Source organism: Neoarius graeffei, chromosome 1 (genome assembly GCF_027579695.1).
Source record: "Neoarius graeffei isolate fNeoGra1 chromosome 1, fNeoGra1.pri, whole genome shotgun sequence".
Lineage (NCBI taxonomy): Eukaryota > Metazoa > Chordata > Actinopteri > Siluriformes > Ariidae > Neoarius > Neoarius graeffei.
In genome coordinates this window covers 80,912,018-80,928,600 of record NC_083569.1, presented here as the reverse complement: position 1 = coordinate 80,928,600, position 16,583 = coordinate 80,912,018, and the positions used below count along the sequence as shown (strand labels likewise).

The 16,583-nt window shown below is 45.2% G+C and overlaps 1 protein-coding gene across 1 annotated transcript in view; it reads left to right on the top strand.

The window, feature by feature from the left end:
• The first annotated feature begins 3,587 nt into the window (after positions 1-3,587).
• Positions 3,588-16,583, top strand: part of slc7a8a (solute carrier family 7 member 8a) — a 77,713-nt gene continuing 64,717 nt past the window's right edge. Inside the window, exon 1 of the mRNA XM_060936901.1 lies at positions 3,588-4,430. Coding sequence (XP_060792884.1) covers positions 4,289-4,430 — 142 coding nt within the window. The 5' untranslated portion in view covers positions 3,588-4,288. The remainder of the gene's footprint in view (positions 4,431-16,583) is intronic.

Here is a 16,583-nt window from a genome sequence, read left to right as displayed (position 1 = left end):
GAGCGCTCAGAGGTTGCAACGGTGACAGGAAGAGTCAGAAATAAAAGGAGGGTGGTGCAAACCTCACTGAATGCACTGTGTTTACCAATTTCAACACTACGGGGTGCAACTATGTTATTTTGTACATTAAGTCCTTCAAACGAACATGTAACTCAGAAACAAAAAAACATTAGGCGACATACTGTACATGGCTCATAATAAAACATCAATAGCCTACTGCGCGCATTATTTGAAGGGCATACGACGAGCCTTGCGCTCCGCGAACTCGTCCACGATGCTCTGTATGTCACTGATTCAGTGAGCTTTTAAGCGGTAGTCTCACGACCCGAATAGTAAACAATAAATATGGAGGACATGGAGTCGTTAGTGTTGCTGGTCTTGGTGCTGTGGCTTGTTGTCACCGACAACGCCAACAGATACTGGCAAGAGCGTATAGATGAGGCGAGGCACATAAGGCTCCAGAAATTCTCGTAATTCATAATTATTCTCCTTCCGGGTTTGCGGTGTTTACAGATCCCAGCGCGCTCGCGGGGCGTGTGTGGGCATGTGAGGACACTCCTCCTCACCAATCAGTGCACAGGGGAGTGTCTGCTCACGCCCCCAGCCTCAGTCGGCACGGCTTGGCTCGCTTCAGCCCCACTCCAAAACGGTGCGAGTTTTAGGGGCTAAGCAGGGCTGAAGCGAGCTGAGTCGTGCTGGTTTTTGGTAGTCGAAACGCGAGCCGTGTCGGGCTGAAGTGAGCTGAAGCGAGCTGAAGTGAGCTGAAAAAGGGTAGTGGAAAAGGGCCATAACATATATATATATTGTACCTTTGGGGACAGAAATGGACTCTTACTGTACCCCTATTTCTGACAGTGTATAGCCATGTACACTGCGTACATACATGAGCTACACCAAGGATATACAAATTTTATAACATGTCTCGAGTTTAATGAGGAGTTTAGGTGTATAGTAAAGTATATAAGTCAAGTCAAGTTTATTTGTATAGCTCCTTTAACAAACATTATCACAAAGCAACTTTACAGAATTTGAATGACTTAAAACATGAGCTAATTTTATCCCTAATCTATCCCCAACGAGCAAGCCTGTGGCGATGATGGCAAGGAAAAACTCCCTCAGACGACATGAGGAAAAAACTTCAAGAGGAACCAGACTCAAAAGGGAACCCATCCTCATTTGGGCAACAACAGACAACATGACTATAACATTAACAATTTTAACATGAAGTCAGTTTCGCTGATGTTATAAACTCTTCATTGATGGAAACTTGAGTGCACAACTGTTCATGACAACTGCAGTCCTAAAGTTAGCAAGTCAACTGTAGTCCTCAGCCATAAAAGCATTACTGTAAGAGTCCAGAGTGTCCTCCAAGTGTGACTTTCAACTGTCCACATGGGGCCATCCTCTACAGGAACAATGTGATGAGACTCCAACCAGACACAGGGCACCAGGATGGATCAGGCAGGTCCGAGGAGCAGAAGAGGTCAGCACCTCGATCCTAGTACTGACGTAACCAGAGGGACAGATTTGGGGGGGGGGGGGGGGGTGCCACAGGTTGTTAGTTAGGTATGCCCAATGTCACCTGAATAAGTAGGAACAGTATACATATTGCACTGAGTACAAGCAGGGACTACGGCAACTAACTATGACGGCATAACTAAAAGGGGAGAGCCAGAAGGTAACACAGGCATGAGGGAGCCTTGGGATATAAAGCAGCAGCCACTACACCGTCAACAAACTCAAGTGAGCAAGCGAGTGGGGGACTGACAGCATCCATACATCCCAGTTTACCAAACACTCTATTGGCCCTTTTCCACTACCCTTTTTCAGCTCACTTCAGCTCGCTTCAGCTCACTTCAGCCCGACACGGCTCGCGTTTCGACTACCTCAGAGCGGCGCGACTCAGCTCGCTTCAGCCCTACTCAGCTCCCAAAACTTGCATGGTTTTGGAGTAGGGCTGAAGCGAGCCAAACCTTGCTGAGTGGGGCTAGGAGCGTGAGGAGACACTCCCCTGTGCACTGATTGGTGAGGAGGAGTGTCCTCACACGCCCCGCGAGCACGCTGGGATCTGTAAACACCGTAAACCCGAAAGAAGAAGAATTACTTATTACGAGAATTTCTGAAGCCTTATGCGCCTCGCCTCATCTATACGCTCTTGCCAGTATCTGTTGGCGTTGTCGGTGACAACAAGCCACAGCACCAAGACCAGCAACACTACCGACTCCATGTCCTCCATGTTTATTGTTTACTCTCCGGGTCGTGAGACTACCGCTTAAAAGGTCACTGATGTCACTGTTTGCGCCACCTAACGACATCACGTGACGTCCATCCACTTTCGCTAACTCCACCCAATGTGTCCACCCACTTCCAGCCAGCACGGTTCAGCGCGGTTGTAGTCGAAATGCAACTCCAACAGTCCCACTCAGCTCGACTCAGCCCAACTCAGCATGGCACGGCTCAGCCCAACTCAGCCGCGTTGGTAGTGGAAAAAGCGGCATATGTCTGAGGACCCTCCAGATCTACTCCTCATCTCATCTCATTATCTCTAGCCGCTTTATCCTTCTACAGGGTCGCAGGCAAGCTGGAGCCTATCCCAGCTGACTATGGGCGAACGGCGGGGTACACCCTGGACAAGTCGCCAGGTCATCACAGGGCTGACACATAGACACAGACAACCATTCACACTCACATTCACACCTACGGTCAATTTAGAGTCACCAGTTAACCTAACCTGCATGTCTTTGGACTGTGGGGGAAACCGGAGCACCCGGAGGAAACCCACGCGGACACGGGGAGAACATGCAAACTCCGCACAGAAAGGCCCTCGCCGGCCCCGGGGCTCGAACCCAGGACCTTCTTGCTGTGAGGCGACAGCGCTAACCACTACACCACCGTGCCGCCCCAGATCTACTCCTTTACCTCATAAACACCATTAACAAAAGGCTTGACTAAACAGATATGTTTTCAGCCTAGGCTTAAATGCTGAACATTACTTGGAAGGCTGTTCCATAACTGTGGGGCTTTGTAAGAAAAGGCTCTGCCCCCTGATGTAGCCTTCACTATACGAGGTACCAGCAGATAGCCTGCACCTTTTGATCTAAGTAGGCGTGGCGGGTCATAGAGGAGCAGAAGTTCATTCAGGTACTGTGGTGCGAGACCATTCAGTGCTTTAAAGGTCAATAGTAGTATTTTATAATCAATACGAAATTTGATTGGGAGCCAATGCAGTGTGGATAAGACAGGGGTGATGGGGTCATATTTTCTAGTTCTAGTAAGGACTCTTGCTGCTGCATTTTGAACTAACTGGAGCTTGTTTATGCACTTATTGGAACATCCAGACAGTAAGGCATTACAGTAATCCAACCTGGAGGGAACAAAAGCATGAACTAGTTTTTCCGCGTCGTGTAGTGACATTAAATTTCTTATTTTAGCAATATTTCTGAGATGAAAGAAAGCTATCCAGGTGTGATCAATGTGAGTTTCGAATGGAAGACTGGTAGTCACTGCAATGTGCGTGTGTTAAGGGGCGTGGCCACACTGGTTATAACGTCACTTACTGCTTTAAGGGTTTTAAAGACCGACTAAGCGCTCTCTATTACACACACACGCGTCATCAGCATGGTGATAATCTCCAGTGCTGTTGCATCAGGCCAGTGAGAGAGAACTGAGCTTCAGATCCCGCGTCTGAAAACAAGGAAGTGTCGGAGCACATGTTCTCACTGAGGACCTTCACATTCACTTCAGGCTACTTGAGGCGGTGAAAGAGGCTTTTTTTATTTAATTTTTTTAATCGGATTATTTATTTTTTCCTCCCAGTTTTGGTAGAGTCTCAGGTAAGGCGGAAAATTCCATATACATTACATACAGCCTATAATCAGACAGGAAATAGCCTAATAACGGAGACACTCCACTGAACTGTCTTCATCCCTATTGGGATATGCTCTCAGTTTATTATAAAACTGTCCGGTCACATTGACTAGTTTGATTAAAAACCAATCGAAACTAAAAGCTGGACTCCCATTTCCACCGGCTCTCCTGGCTGTATTTCTTCTGATCTCTTCCCTGCTGTGTGGGTGAAGGACGCAGGGGATGCTGATGTTGTGTCCCACAGCTGGTCCACACTGAGGATTGAAGCTCTGTCCTATTTGTCCAAAGGGAACTAATCCGCGCTCATCCCTCCCCGCTCTGAACACTTTCGCCAAGGCTGCAGATCGCAGTCACACAGGGCACTGAACACCGCGGTCCCCTCCGAGCCTTTCCCCACCGAGTGTCCTAGACCGAAGTGGACATGACGGACGGACCGAGACAGCGCGGGAGCGCGGCAGCTGCTGCCGGGGAAGAAGCGACACAAGCCGGGAAAGCAGAAGGACAATCCTCCGTGGCTCTGAAGAAGGAAATCGGGCTCGTGAGCGCCTGTGGGATTATTGTGGGTCAGTAATAAAGCGTTTATTTCTCTAATCAAGCTTTACTCTTATAGATGGAGCAGATGGTGCAGTGTCCAGTGCTGTGACCCAGAGTGCTGTGGGGAAAGAGCCTGGGCAATTTGCACAAATTCAAATTACTCAAACCATTGAGGGTGCCTTTACATTTGCTTCTCCCTTTCTCTCTCTCTGTCTCTCTCTCACTCTCTCTGTCTCTGTCTGTCTCACTCTCTGTCTCTATCTCTCATTCTCTCTGTCTGTATCTCACTGTGTGTCTCTCACTCTCTGTGTCTCTGTCTCTATCTCTCACTCTGTCTGTCTCACTCTCTGTCTCTGTCTCTCACTTTCTTTGTCTCTGTCTCTCTCTGTCTCTCTCGCTCACTCTATCTCTCATTCTCTCTCTCTCTATCTGTCTCTGCCTGTCTCACTCTGTCTCTTTCTCTCGCTCTCATTCTCTCTGTCTCTCTCACTGTGTGTGTCTCTCTCTCTGTCTCTATCTCTCACTCTCTGTCTCACTCTGTCTCTCTCTCTTTCATTGTCTCTCTCTCTGTCTCTATCTGTCTCACTCTCTGTCTCTATCTCTCATTCTCTCTGTCTGTATCTCACTGTGTCTCTCACTCTCTGTGTCTCTGTCTCTATCTCTCACTCTGTCTGTCTCACTCTCTGTCTCTCTCTCTCACTATGTCTCTCTCACTTTCTTTGTCTCTGTCTCTCGCTCTCACTCTCTCTGTCTCTCTCGCTCACTCTGTCTCTATCTCTCATTCTCTCACTCTCTCTATCTGTCTCTGCCTGTCTCACTCTGTCTCTCGCTCTCATTCTCTCTGTCTCTCTCTCACTGTGTGTGTGTCTCTCTGTCTCTATCTCTCACTCTCTGTCTCACTCTGTCTCTCTCTCTTTCATTGTCTCTCTCTCTCTGTCTCTCACTCTGTCTCTCTCTCATTCTGTCTCTATCTCTCTCTGTCTCTATCTCTCTCTGTCTGTGTCTCTGTCTCTCTCATTCTCTGTCTGTCTGTCTGTCTCTCTATCTGTCTCTGTCACTATGTCTGTCTGACTCACTCACTCTCACTATCTCTCTCTCGTGCGCATGCGGAGCAAGTGGGCGGAGTCCGAGTGTGTGATTGGTGCTGAGTGTGGCCGCTGTGCCATTGTTTTCACTACTTTTTCTACCTTTTCTCGTCTTTTTTGCTGCTTTTTTTTGTATGGCTTGTTTTTTGTTGTTGTTGTTGTTTAAGGTTTAGTTTGGGTGGGTTATTTGGAGTAGTTCGGTTTTTTGTTTTATTTCTTTGCTGAGGCGTCTGCCCCGATCTGGGGCATGGTGGCCTCAGGCACAGGAAGTTTTGGGTCTTTAACGCGGCGGCATGCCATTAAAATAGCAGCCAAAGCCAGGGTTGAAGAGTGTAGTTTGGCTGTTGGTGAGATGGTCGGTCACGAAAAAATTCTCTCTGCAGCCCGTATGAACAAGGCAGTCATTTTGTTTCTTGAGACGGTGGAACTGGCAAATGAAATGGTTAAAAAGGGAGTAGTAATTGATGGTGCTTTCACCTCAGTGCTCCCTTTATCAGCGCCCTCTAAAAAAGTAATTATTTCCAATATTCCGCCCTTTATTAAGGATGAAATCCTTATTGAAGCGCTATCTCGTCATGGTAAACTGGTATCACCCATAAGGAAGATAGCGATTTCCAGCAACAATCCACTCCTTAAACATGTTGTGTCGTTCAGACATTTTGTGTACATGATCATAAAAGATAACAAAGACTTAGATTTTACTCTGAATGTGCCGGGAGAGGGGTTTCATTATTCGGTTTATGTGTCCTCCTGTTTGATGACGTGTTTTGGATGCGGCCAAACTGGCCATTTAGTGCGGGCCTGCCCAGACAGAATGGCTAGTACTGAGGCCAAGTTTACATTAGACCATATCTGTCTCGTTTTCTTCGCGGATGCACTGTCCGTTCACATTAAAACGCCGGGAAACGGGAATCCGCCAGAGCCCACGTATTCAATCCAGTTCGTGTCTGGTCCGGTGCTGTGTAAACATTGAGGATACGCGGATACGCTGTGCTGAGCTCTAGCTGACGTCGTCATTGGACAACGTCACTGTGACATCCACCTTCCTGATTCGCTGGCGTTGGGATCACACACATAGCGGCTCAGTCCCGAATCACTGCTCGTGCGCTTCACTCGCGCGCTCTGTGAGCTGCGCAGGGCCGGAGTGCGCACCCTCCAGAGGGCACTCGCTGTTCAGGGCGGAGTGATTTGGCGCGCAGGAGGAAGCGCTGAGCTGCACTGAGGTTTATTTAGACATTTCAACCTCCTTCAGGCGCTTAAACTCAGTGAGAACATGAACATCACAGGCAGGTGTGTTTATCTGCTGGAGAAGGTGTTCGCTTGCCATCCTTCCACTTGCAAGTGGTGAGTGACTTGCGCATGCCCGATATGCACTGGGATCATGTGACGTGCCGTCTAATTAGTCATGTGATTAGCGTATCCGTGTATTGGCGTTGCTGTGTGCACGCGAATCGTGTATTGGCGTTGCTGTGTGCACACGAATCGTTTTAAAAACGTTAATCTGATGATCCGCTGATTCGAAATAATGTAAACAGGGCCTGAGGGGGAATCTAATAGCGAGCAAACCCCCAGTGATAACGTTCCCAATAATGGGGAGGGTGCAGAAGCTAATAGTGCTCCGACAGAAGGAGAGGGGGAAAGTTCCTTGGTCAAGGTAAGGGCCTCTGCATGCTCTTGCGACAAGGCTTTCACAGATAGCTTTTCGCAGACAGTTGTAATTTATCGTTGAGCGGGGAGTAATAGGCGTGCGTGATGTTATTCACCGCCACAACGCAAGGGGGCGCGAAGTCGCGAAATCGCTAGGAGTAGTTGGTGGCAGAGATGGGACCAAGTCACACATGTGCAAGTCTCAAGTAAGTCTCAAGTCTTAACCTTCAAGTCCCAAGTAAGTCCCAAGTCTTTTTTGTCTTGGGCAAGTCAAGTCCAAGTCAAGTCACCTTAGGCGTATTGGCGTAATTTTAGCAGCAGAATATGAATTTAATACATTGAAAAGGCAATATATAAGTAAATGTCAGTAAACATCCCTGGCACATGTGCCCAACCTGTTAAATAAATATTTGCATTTTAAATACTCATGTTCTGTAAAATACATCATGGAATAAAACAAAACAGTAATAATGTCACAAAGTTATTTATTGATGGCAAAATTGATTGCAAGATTGAAAGCCAACTAAGTTTCTCACATTGTCATCAGCCAACAAGAAAAATAAACAGAGAATTGGCATTCTGTTATGTGCGTAGTTAAAAGAGGGTAGGACGACACCTTGGGCTAACAGGGGCATGAGCTCCTCCAATCTCTAATCACGTCAGATGAGATGATTATTATTAATAAGATACACGTGGAGAAACCTGAAGTGACTTCGATGTATGTTTGCGCCAGTAAAAAAAAACAAAAACAAAGGATAGAGAAATGTGTGACATAATTTAGGTCTCAAAAAGAAGACCTGTTCGCTCGTGCAAAAGTGACATCATCTTACCCCATATGACAAGCTACAGAGGTGTGTGCAAAAGCGCTCTCTCTCTCTCGCTCTCTCCCTCTCCGAGGCTGCCTCAGCCTGTGCGGAGCGGGGACATATAGAACGACTTTGGCGCAGGAGTCTTGGTCATACCTGTCAACTTTGAGGTTTGAAAAAAAGGGATATTTCCCAGATTTTTAACTCAAAATAAGGGAAAATTTCGGAAAGTCGAACTTTCCGAAAATTTCGGAAAGTCGGTAATCGAACTGACTTTCTTCACAAAATTAAATTCGTCCTGCCATTTGGGCAAGTAGCGGCAATACACCTTTTTTGGTTTTGCCTCGCTCCTAGTCTCGCCGTCTACTGAAACTCGCTCCCTGAGGACAGTGCTTGAAGTGGAAAAAAAGAAGTGCAGGAACCCTGATTTTCTGACAATGCCATTCCGGTCATTCAAATAAGTTCAAATCAAGTTCAAATTTTTTAATTGAAAACTTCACAGTTTTTGTATTGCCTTCACGCATTTTGCAAAACTTGGCTCATAAGGACAATGCTCTACTCTTTTCATCTGTTGTTGTGCTACAGTATTTGTTGTTTGAACAGATGTGTTTTCACAATGACTCTGAGATATTATTTTTGAACGAAGTGTCTTAGTTTGTAGACAGCTGGAGTAAAAACAAATCAGAACTAAGAACCACAACCATATTGTCAAGTTGTGTATGATTTTCCCCAGTTTTGTGCCCCAACTTCAAAAGAGCTTTGGTCACAAGGAACACTCAGTTTTCCCCCTTTTTTGTTTTTTATTGAAGTTCAAAGGTGATGAAGGGGTTGATTAGGGCTTGATTAGGTTGATAACCTTAAGAACAACAGAAAAACATTGCATCATTTTAAGTTTAAACTAATAAAAACAAGTCATCACAACATTAAGTTTCAAAACTAAAAAAATGAGTAATTAGTGCACGTATTGCACTAAAAGAAAAGCAAAAGAAGGTTTAACACCTTTAAGTTTACTAATCACATACATAAACACCTTTAAGTTTAACTAAGTTCACTAATCACCAAACCGCTCTCACGGTGCGCTCGCTGGATGCGACCCAGCGCACGGAAAGGACGCGGCCAATAACAAGAAGGCGCTGCTCAACACGCTGCGCACAGCTGCTCAGCTCGCGCTGATTTTTTGGCGAAGCGTGATAAAGGCTGTACAGCTTGTCGAAGAAGATCTTAAAGTTGTTCATGCCATTGATCTGCTTTAAAACATCCCCAACTGCTAATTCAAGCCTGTGGTTGAGGCAGTGCCAGACAAACAAATGGGGAAACTTCGCACACAACTGCGCTGCCACTCCGGTGAAAATAAAGAAGTGCAGGAACGCAGTTCCAGTGCGTTCCGGCCCACTTCAAGCCCTGCCTGAGGAAAGAATTACGACCATCTTTTAGTCTTGTGAGAAGTTCCGAGCAGTGACCTTGGTCAGACTAGCGCTATGGTGCTGACAGTCTTCTTCACAGACATGCAATTAAAATCAATGTGTAATTACTAGACTGCCACCTGCTGTACTGGAGAGGGCGGGGACGTGAATTCATAGCCCGACTTCCTGCTGTAAACTCCTGTCAGAGGCGCGTCATGAATTCTGGACCTACCGACTTTTTTATATTGTGAAAATACGGGACTTTTATATAATGTGAAAATACGGGATATTTTCGGGAAAATAAAAAAATGGGAAGACAGCGGGAAATAAGTCAAAATAAGGGCTTTCCTGGGAAAAACGGGAGGGTTGACAGGTATGGTCTTGGTTCCCGCTATAATAGATTGTTACAAAAATAAATGTTAAATGAAATGTGCATCCCGCGCATTCCTTTCCACAGGAACTTTGCTCACAACGTTTCTGTCGTGGCTAACGCACTGTCCTCCTTACCACAAGTGCAACGTTTCGGGAACAATACGGAAAGGACAGTGCGCGGGATTCATCTTTCCTTGAACAATTACCCAGAGACTTTTTAAATTACCTCACTGGGAAATATCCAATGCACCTGTTCAGTTACAGAGTTCTCATTCTCATTATCTGTAGCCGCTTTATCCTTCTACAGGGTCGCAGGCAAGCTGGAGCCTATCCCAGCTGACTACGGGCGAAAGGCGGGGTACACCCTGGACAAGTTGCCAGGTCATCACAGGGCTGACACATAGACACAGACAACCATTCACACTCACATTCACACCTACGGTCAATTTAGAGTCACCAGTTAACCTAACCTGCATGTCTTTGGACTGTGGGGGAAACCGGAGCACCCGGAGGAAACCCACGCGGACACGGGGAGAACATGCAAACTCCACACAGAAAGGCCCTCGCCAGCCCCGGGGCTCGAACCCAGGACCTTCTTGCTGTGAGGCGACAGTGCTAACCACTACACCACTGTGCCGCCAGTTACAGAGTTGTGCTCTCTAAATTGTAGTCATTCAAACCATTGTTTTGGCGGCCTGGTAGCCTGATATACTAAATGTAAATTCATGGTTTGGATGACTGCACAATTTATTTTCATAACACTGTGTTACAGCGGGAACCGAGACTCCCGCGCACAGTCAGCCTATTTTGCAGAGTTTAGTATCGCTGCTAGCCTGTATTCAAACAGCGAGTGGCATGCCGGGGAATCCAAACCGTGGCGCTTTTTTCAATAGCGCATGATAGGCAGTGGGACGGAGTTTTCTTTTCTTTTTTGATCGGGTAGTGTGACGAAAAAAATGTGCAGGTTGCTGCACTGCTATTTCAAACGGCTATGATAAACTCCCCTGCCTCTATGCCCTATGGACAGTCTGGCTAATGTACACGAACACACTTACACGAATTTGTACTGCTCATGACCGTGTACATGTTCACAAGCTGACCATTAGCTTAACCCTGAAACAGAACAACAGGGTAGGAAGCTGCTTATGTTATTCAGCATCACGACTGCAAAGTGCACAATCAACTTACTACTACTGATATACAATATCATTAAACTTGACGTAACTACATTGCTTACCAGCATTCACATAAGAATTTCACAATAATAAACTGAATCCCTAGCTACATCTGCAACGGCTAAAATCCTCCTACCGCTCACTCTCGTGGCTAACATTGGCTAACGAGGAGTTTAGCTGCGATCACCAAATAACAACACATTAATAAACTTACTGGGCAGAATGGATCTTCAAATGCCGGACGAAATTGGAGGTCGTGGTCTGGCTGTCAGAAATCGTCACGTTGCAAATCTTGCACTGCGCCGTTCGTCGTTTACCTTCTAGGCAGTAGCCCTTGAAGCCGAAAGTGATGACTCTTGGGATGGCTGACATGATGATATGATGTGAAATCTGTGAACACATCGTGGCATGGGGCGTGGTATATAGCCCACGCAGAGAGCGTGCCTGATGGACAGGGCGGTGATAACGCAACGGCAGTGCAATCAAAATTTCTGAAGTATGTGCATATTACATTTTATTTTCACAGTAAAAACACGATGGAAATAACACTCAAGTCACTCAAGTCATCGTGTGTCAAGTCAAGTCCCGAGTCTTAAACTTCCAAGTCCGAGTCAAGTCTCAAGTATTTTCATGTTTTGTCAAGTCAAGTCACAAGTCATGAAAATAGTGACTCGAGTCGACTCGAGTCCAAGTCCCCAAGTCTCAAGTCCCCACCTCTGGTTGGTGGGTGTGGTTAGTGGAGTGTTTATCCTCCGGTTACTTATAATGACTAGAACTGGAGTCGTATAGATGTACGTACTTCCTCACTTCCTCGATCAATCGCTCTTCGTGCTGCTCCATCTTCGCTCATGTTTTTAAAAATGGCGGTCGTGAAAACAAACCAAACCGGGAAAGTAGGGAAGCGGAAGTGCGTGTACAGTGGATGTAGAGTGGACCAATCAGAGCCCTCTTGTCTGTGAGGCTTCTGCGGTGGTCGCAATTTTTGGGAGGTCTGCGCAGAGCGTCTGCGAAGGGCGGGGGGCTACCCAGACGCCATCTGCGACGCCATCTGCGAGGACTGCGTTGTCAGCATAAATTGGCCTTAAGCCCCCCACATAGTACCCCTGATGAGCCAGCAGGGGAAGGTGCATCCCAAGCTGAGCCCGAAAGTGTAGATATTCCCCAAACTAGTGGAGCAGTAGATGATGATTATCTGACGGATGAGATTGATGCAGAGGATGAAAGTTCTCAAATGGAAGCAGAGGATGAACCTAATGTTTTTAAAGTGCCCCCCAAAACTCGTAAGCATTTACAAAGTGATGAGTTTGCTAAATCAAAAAAAGAAGCCTGCACGAGGCCAAAGTAAACCTACGATAGAAAGTGATTTAGTCTGACTGTAGTGTGGACTGTAGTTTGCGCAAGAGTGGCTACACTACTCAAGATTGCACCGTAGAAGATATTAAAAATTTTCTGAGTGAAACAAAGAATGTCAGAAATGTTCATATTGACGATTTTTTTCCCTGATCTTGAGCAGTTCATGGCTAGAACAAAGCAGTTCATTTCGGACGGGCTTTTTTCTAACCCTGAAGTTTACTGTTTAACTAAGTTCCTTACAAAGCTAAACACCCTTCTGGGTAAAAACAGTAAATCAAAGAAGGTAGCACCCAAACAAGCAGCAAAATGTTTGTAATTATACAGTTTATTTTTCTTTTGTTTTTGATCATGGGTGACTTTCGTATAGCCTCCCTAAATATCAATGGGGCGAGGGATCCCTTGAAAAGGGCACAACTTCATGTTTTGTCATGCATTAAGCGTTTAGACATCCTTCTCTTGCAAGAGACGCACAGTGATGCAAGGAACGCAGCTGATTGGGCACTGGAGTGGGAGGGTCTTTCTCTTTTGAGCCACAATTCCAACGTTAGTGGTGGAGTCGCATGTCTGTTTGCAAAGAGTTTTACTCCCATTCCTTATGAAGTGGTGGAAGTTATAGAGGGAAGATTACTAAAGGATAGAGCTTGTTTTGAAAATTGTTTTTGTTTGTGTGTATGCCCCAACCACTGCAGCAGAAAGAGTGGCTTTTTTAGAAACATTGTCTACTGTTATTTCTGGATGCAATGGTGATGAATATCTGTTTATTGGGGAGGATTTTAATTGCACAGAGACAGGACATTGACAGAAATCATGTTGAGCCACATATGCTCTCGCGCAGAAGACTTAGCCAGTGTATGCAGACACATGACCTAAGTGATGTCTCATCTCATTATCTCTAGCCGCTTTATCCTTCTACAGGGTCGCAGGCAAGCTGGAGCCTATCCCAGCTGACTATGGCCGAAAGGCGGGGTACACCCTGGACAAGTCGCCAGGTCATCACAGGGCTGACACATAGACACAGACAACCATTCACACTCACATTCACACCTACGGTCAATTTAGTGTCACCAGTTAACCTAACCTGCATGTCTTTGGACTGTGGGGGAAACCGGAGCACCCGGAGGAAACCCACGCGGACACGGGGAGAACATGCAAACTCCGCACAGAAAGGCCCTCACCGGCCATGGGGCTCGAACCCAGGACCTTCTTGCTGTGAGGCGACAGCGCTAACCACTACACCACCGTGCCGCCCCTACTTGGACTCCTGTCCGTGGTAATATGATTTCCTTAGCAAGGCTTGACAGGTTTTACTGTTTTAAACATCATCTTAATATGTTTAAGAGTTGTGATATTACTCCTGTAAGTTTTTCAGACTATAGTTTGATTGTGTGCAGTGTTTTCTTGAACTCCGTGAAGCCAAAGAGTGCTTATTGGCATTTTAACAGTACTTTAACCTAGGGATGTCCCGATCAGGTTTTTTTGCCCTCCGATCCGATACCGATCATTTGATTTTGAGTATCTGCCGATACCAAGTCCCGATCCGAAACTTCTTATAATCCATAAAAAATAATAAAGACGAGGAAAGAAACGGATCCAGGATGTTCCTCATTTTTTTTTATTTAACACCTTATTTTAACATCCAACAACTCCGTTAGCAAACAGAGCACTTACGTGAGGTAGTTTGAACAATAAATAAATTAAAAACATAACCTTAAAATACCTGGCAGGAATGTAAACAAATTAAAAAAAAAAAAACTGCCACAGTGCCAGTAATTTGCTTTTAAGAACGCATCTCAGTGGTATACAGTAATTTCAATTGAGGAAATGAACGTTTTTCTTGATGAAAACAAGCATTTCTACCCTTTCAGGTTTGAGCCTGTTTTTGTCATCCAACACGTTTGCAACAGCACTAAAAACTCGCTGTATTGTGTCGGGTGTTTGTTTTTCAGGCGCCGTATCAGGTTTGTTGTATTAAATGCGGCCCTTTCCTGTCCACCCCTTGAAATTCCAACTTTACATATTTCACAGTTTGCTATGGCAATGTTGTCATCAACTTTGAAATACTGCCACACCGCAGACATGCTTTGCTTTCCGCTTCGAACTGCTTCCGTGTTCAACTTTGCCGGCAACGGGCAGCCAATAACCAATAGCGTCTCCGCTACAAAGTGATGTCATGCCGCACGTGTTGATGTTGCTGTGTTGAGACAAGAGGTCTGGTCTCACTCTGTGCCAACGCATAGCTATTGATGTGTTAAAAATGAGAATATATTATATAGATATATATCCGATCCCTGATCGGGAAGTAATGCCCGATTCCGATCGAGTCTGAAACCACGTGATCGGGCCCGATTTCCGATCACGTGATCGGATCGGGACATCCCTACTTTAACCCAGGATAAGGACTTTAGGGATGTTTTCAAAGCCTTTTGGGATGAGTTTTGTGAATGCAAGGCATCTTTTATTTCTTTACAACAGTGGTGGGACTTTGGCAAAGTGCAAATCCAACAATTGTGTAAACAGTATACTCGAAACATCACAAGTGACAGAACTCGGTCAATTGAAATTCTAGAAGCAGAGTTAGTAGAAATTCAAAATTTGGCTTACTCTACTGGGGATCATGATAACATTGACAATTTGGCAACCAAGAAAAGCTCAGCCTTAGCTGAGCTGTTAGGTCTTAATGCACAAGGGGCGTTGGTCCGTTCACGTTTTCAGTGTGTAGATCAGATGGATGTACCTTCAAAATTTTTCTTTAGCTTGGAGAAGAAAAATGGCCAGAGAAAATGTATTCATTCTTTGCATGGGCGTCGCCACCATTGAATGTGAAGGGGACGTGTCCCCCTCACATTTCATAACTCTTTGTTTGGACCCCCCCACATTTAACATAAAATATGAGTTCACCCAGCGCCGTTTCTATTGCTTCGTGAAAGAATCCATTCCACTTGATCGATAAGAGAGAATACACAGACCACTGAAAGTCCACTCCGGGTTTTCCGGGCGTTCCCGACAACAACTCACCACGTGCAAGCGAATCTCAGCGCGAGCAGAGACATGTTGGTGCAGCTGCTCGAGAGTGGAGGAGGTGACGTCAGCCACATTGCCACCTCACAATGGCTAGCTTTTGCTGAAACCTTATTCTTTTGTTATCTGCTTTCAAAATTAACCCTAGGCCACGTTAAATTAATGTTCAACTAAACAATGAAATAAGCTTAGCCTAATGGGGTATTCTTGGTTGATGATGAATTGTTTGCAGTATTTGCTCCCTCCCCAGACACAATGGACATAAGGACATTCTTTACAAAGCAGCGGAAAGTCAGTCAGAATTTCCCCACAGGACAGGGGGGTTTTGTCCCAATGGAAATGTTAGTACAGTTAGCTGGCTAGTCAATGTTAGGAGATGTATCAGCTAGCTTAACGTTAGTTATCATTTCATTCAAACCCAGTAGGCCTGCCTTACTGTAATGCCAAGAATGAGGTCAAGTCTGCTCTGATGATATTTACTGATTCCCTGTTGTGATTTGAAGAACTTTTGTCTGGTCTTTGCTAGTTTTCTGGAAAGTAACATGGGAAATCAGTGTATGGGGAAGGAATAGTAGAAAGGAAAGTAATGGAGAGAGATGGATGTTATTCCAGGTGGATTGTGAAGGAAAGGGGGATAAAAGTTATGAAGTGGTAGAAATTGTGGTGGCACCAATGTAAGAAGGAGTTCTATCTATAAATCTATTTGTTATACTGATCTGTAAATGTTACTGTAGTACTACCATTGCATGTAGGTTGACAAAACTGCACTTGTTCATTGTGTGAAGTTCTCTTTCATGTGTCGTTGCTTGACACAGTGTGATTTTGTGTTATGAAGACTGCATGATGCCATGCCATTTTTGTTATGAGTATCACTAAATCGGAAAAAAGTAAAATGCACCCACTAAAGTCACTGTTGGTGGTGAACAAAATTGCACCTGTTCATTGTGTGAAGTTGTTTTTTGTGTGTCACCGTTGCTCAACACAGTGTGATTTTGTTATGAAGTTTGCATGATGCCATGTCATGCCTGTTCATTGTGTGAAATTATGAATATTCTTATTTTTAAACATACAGTTGAGTGTCACTATTGCTTGGCACAGTGGCATGTTGCGTTACATCTAAAACTAAATAAAAAAGGAAACACAAAATAAAAAGTAAAATGCACCCATAAAGTCATTGTTGGTGATAAACTGTGTCACATTCATCTCATTATCTTAGGCAGAGCAGTGGGTTTAAAAACAGGCTGATGAATATATGGACTAGTTGAATGAGGACTTATTGTTGAGTCTCTAAAATAGTCATTGAATTAAGTGACTTTTGTCGGT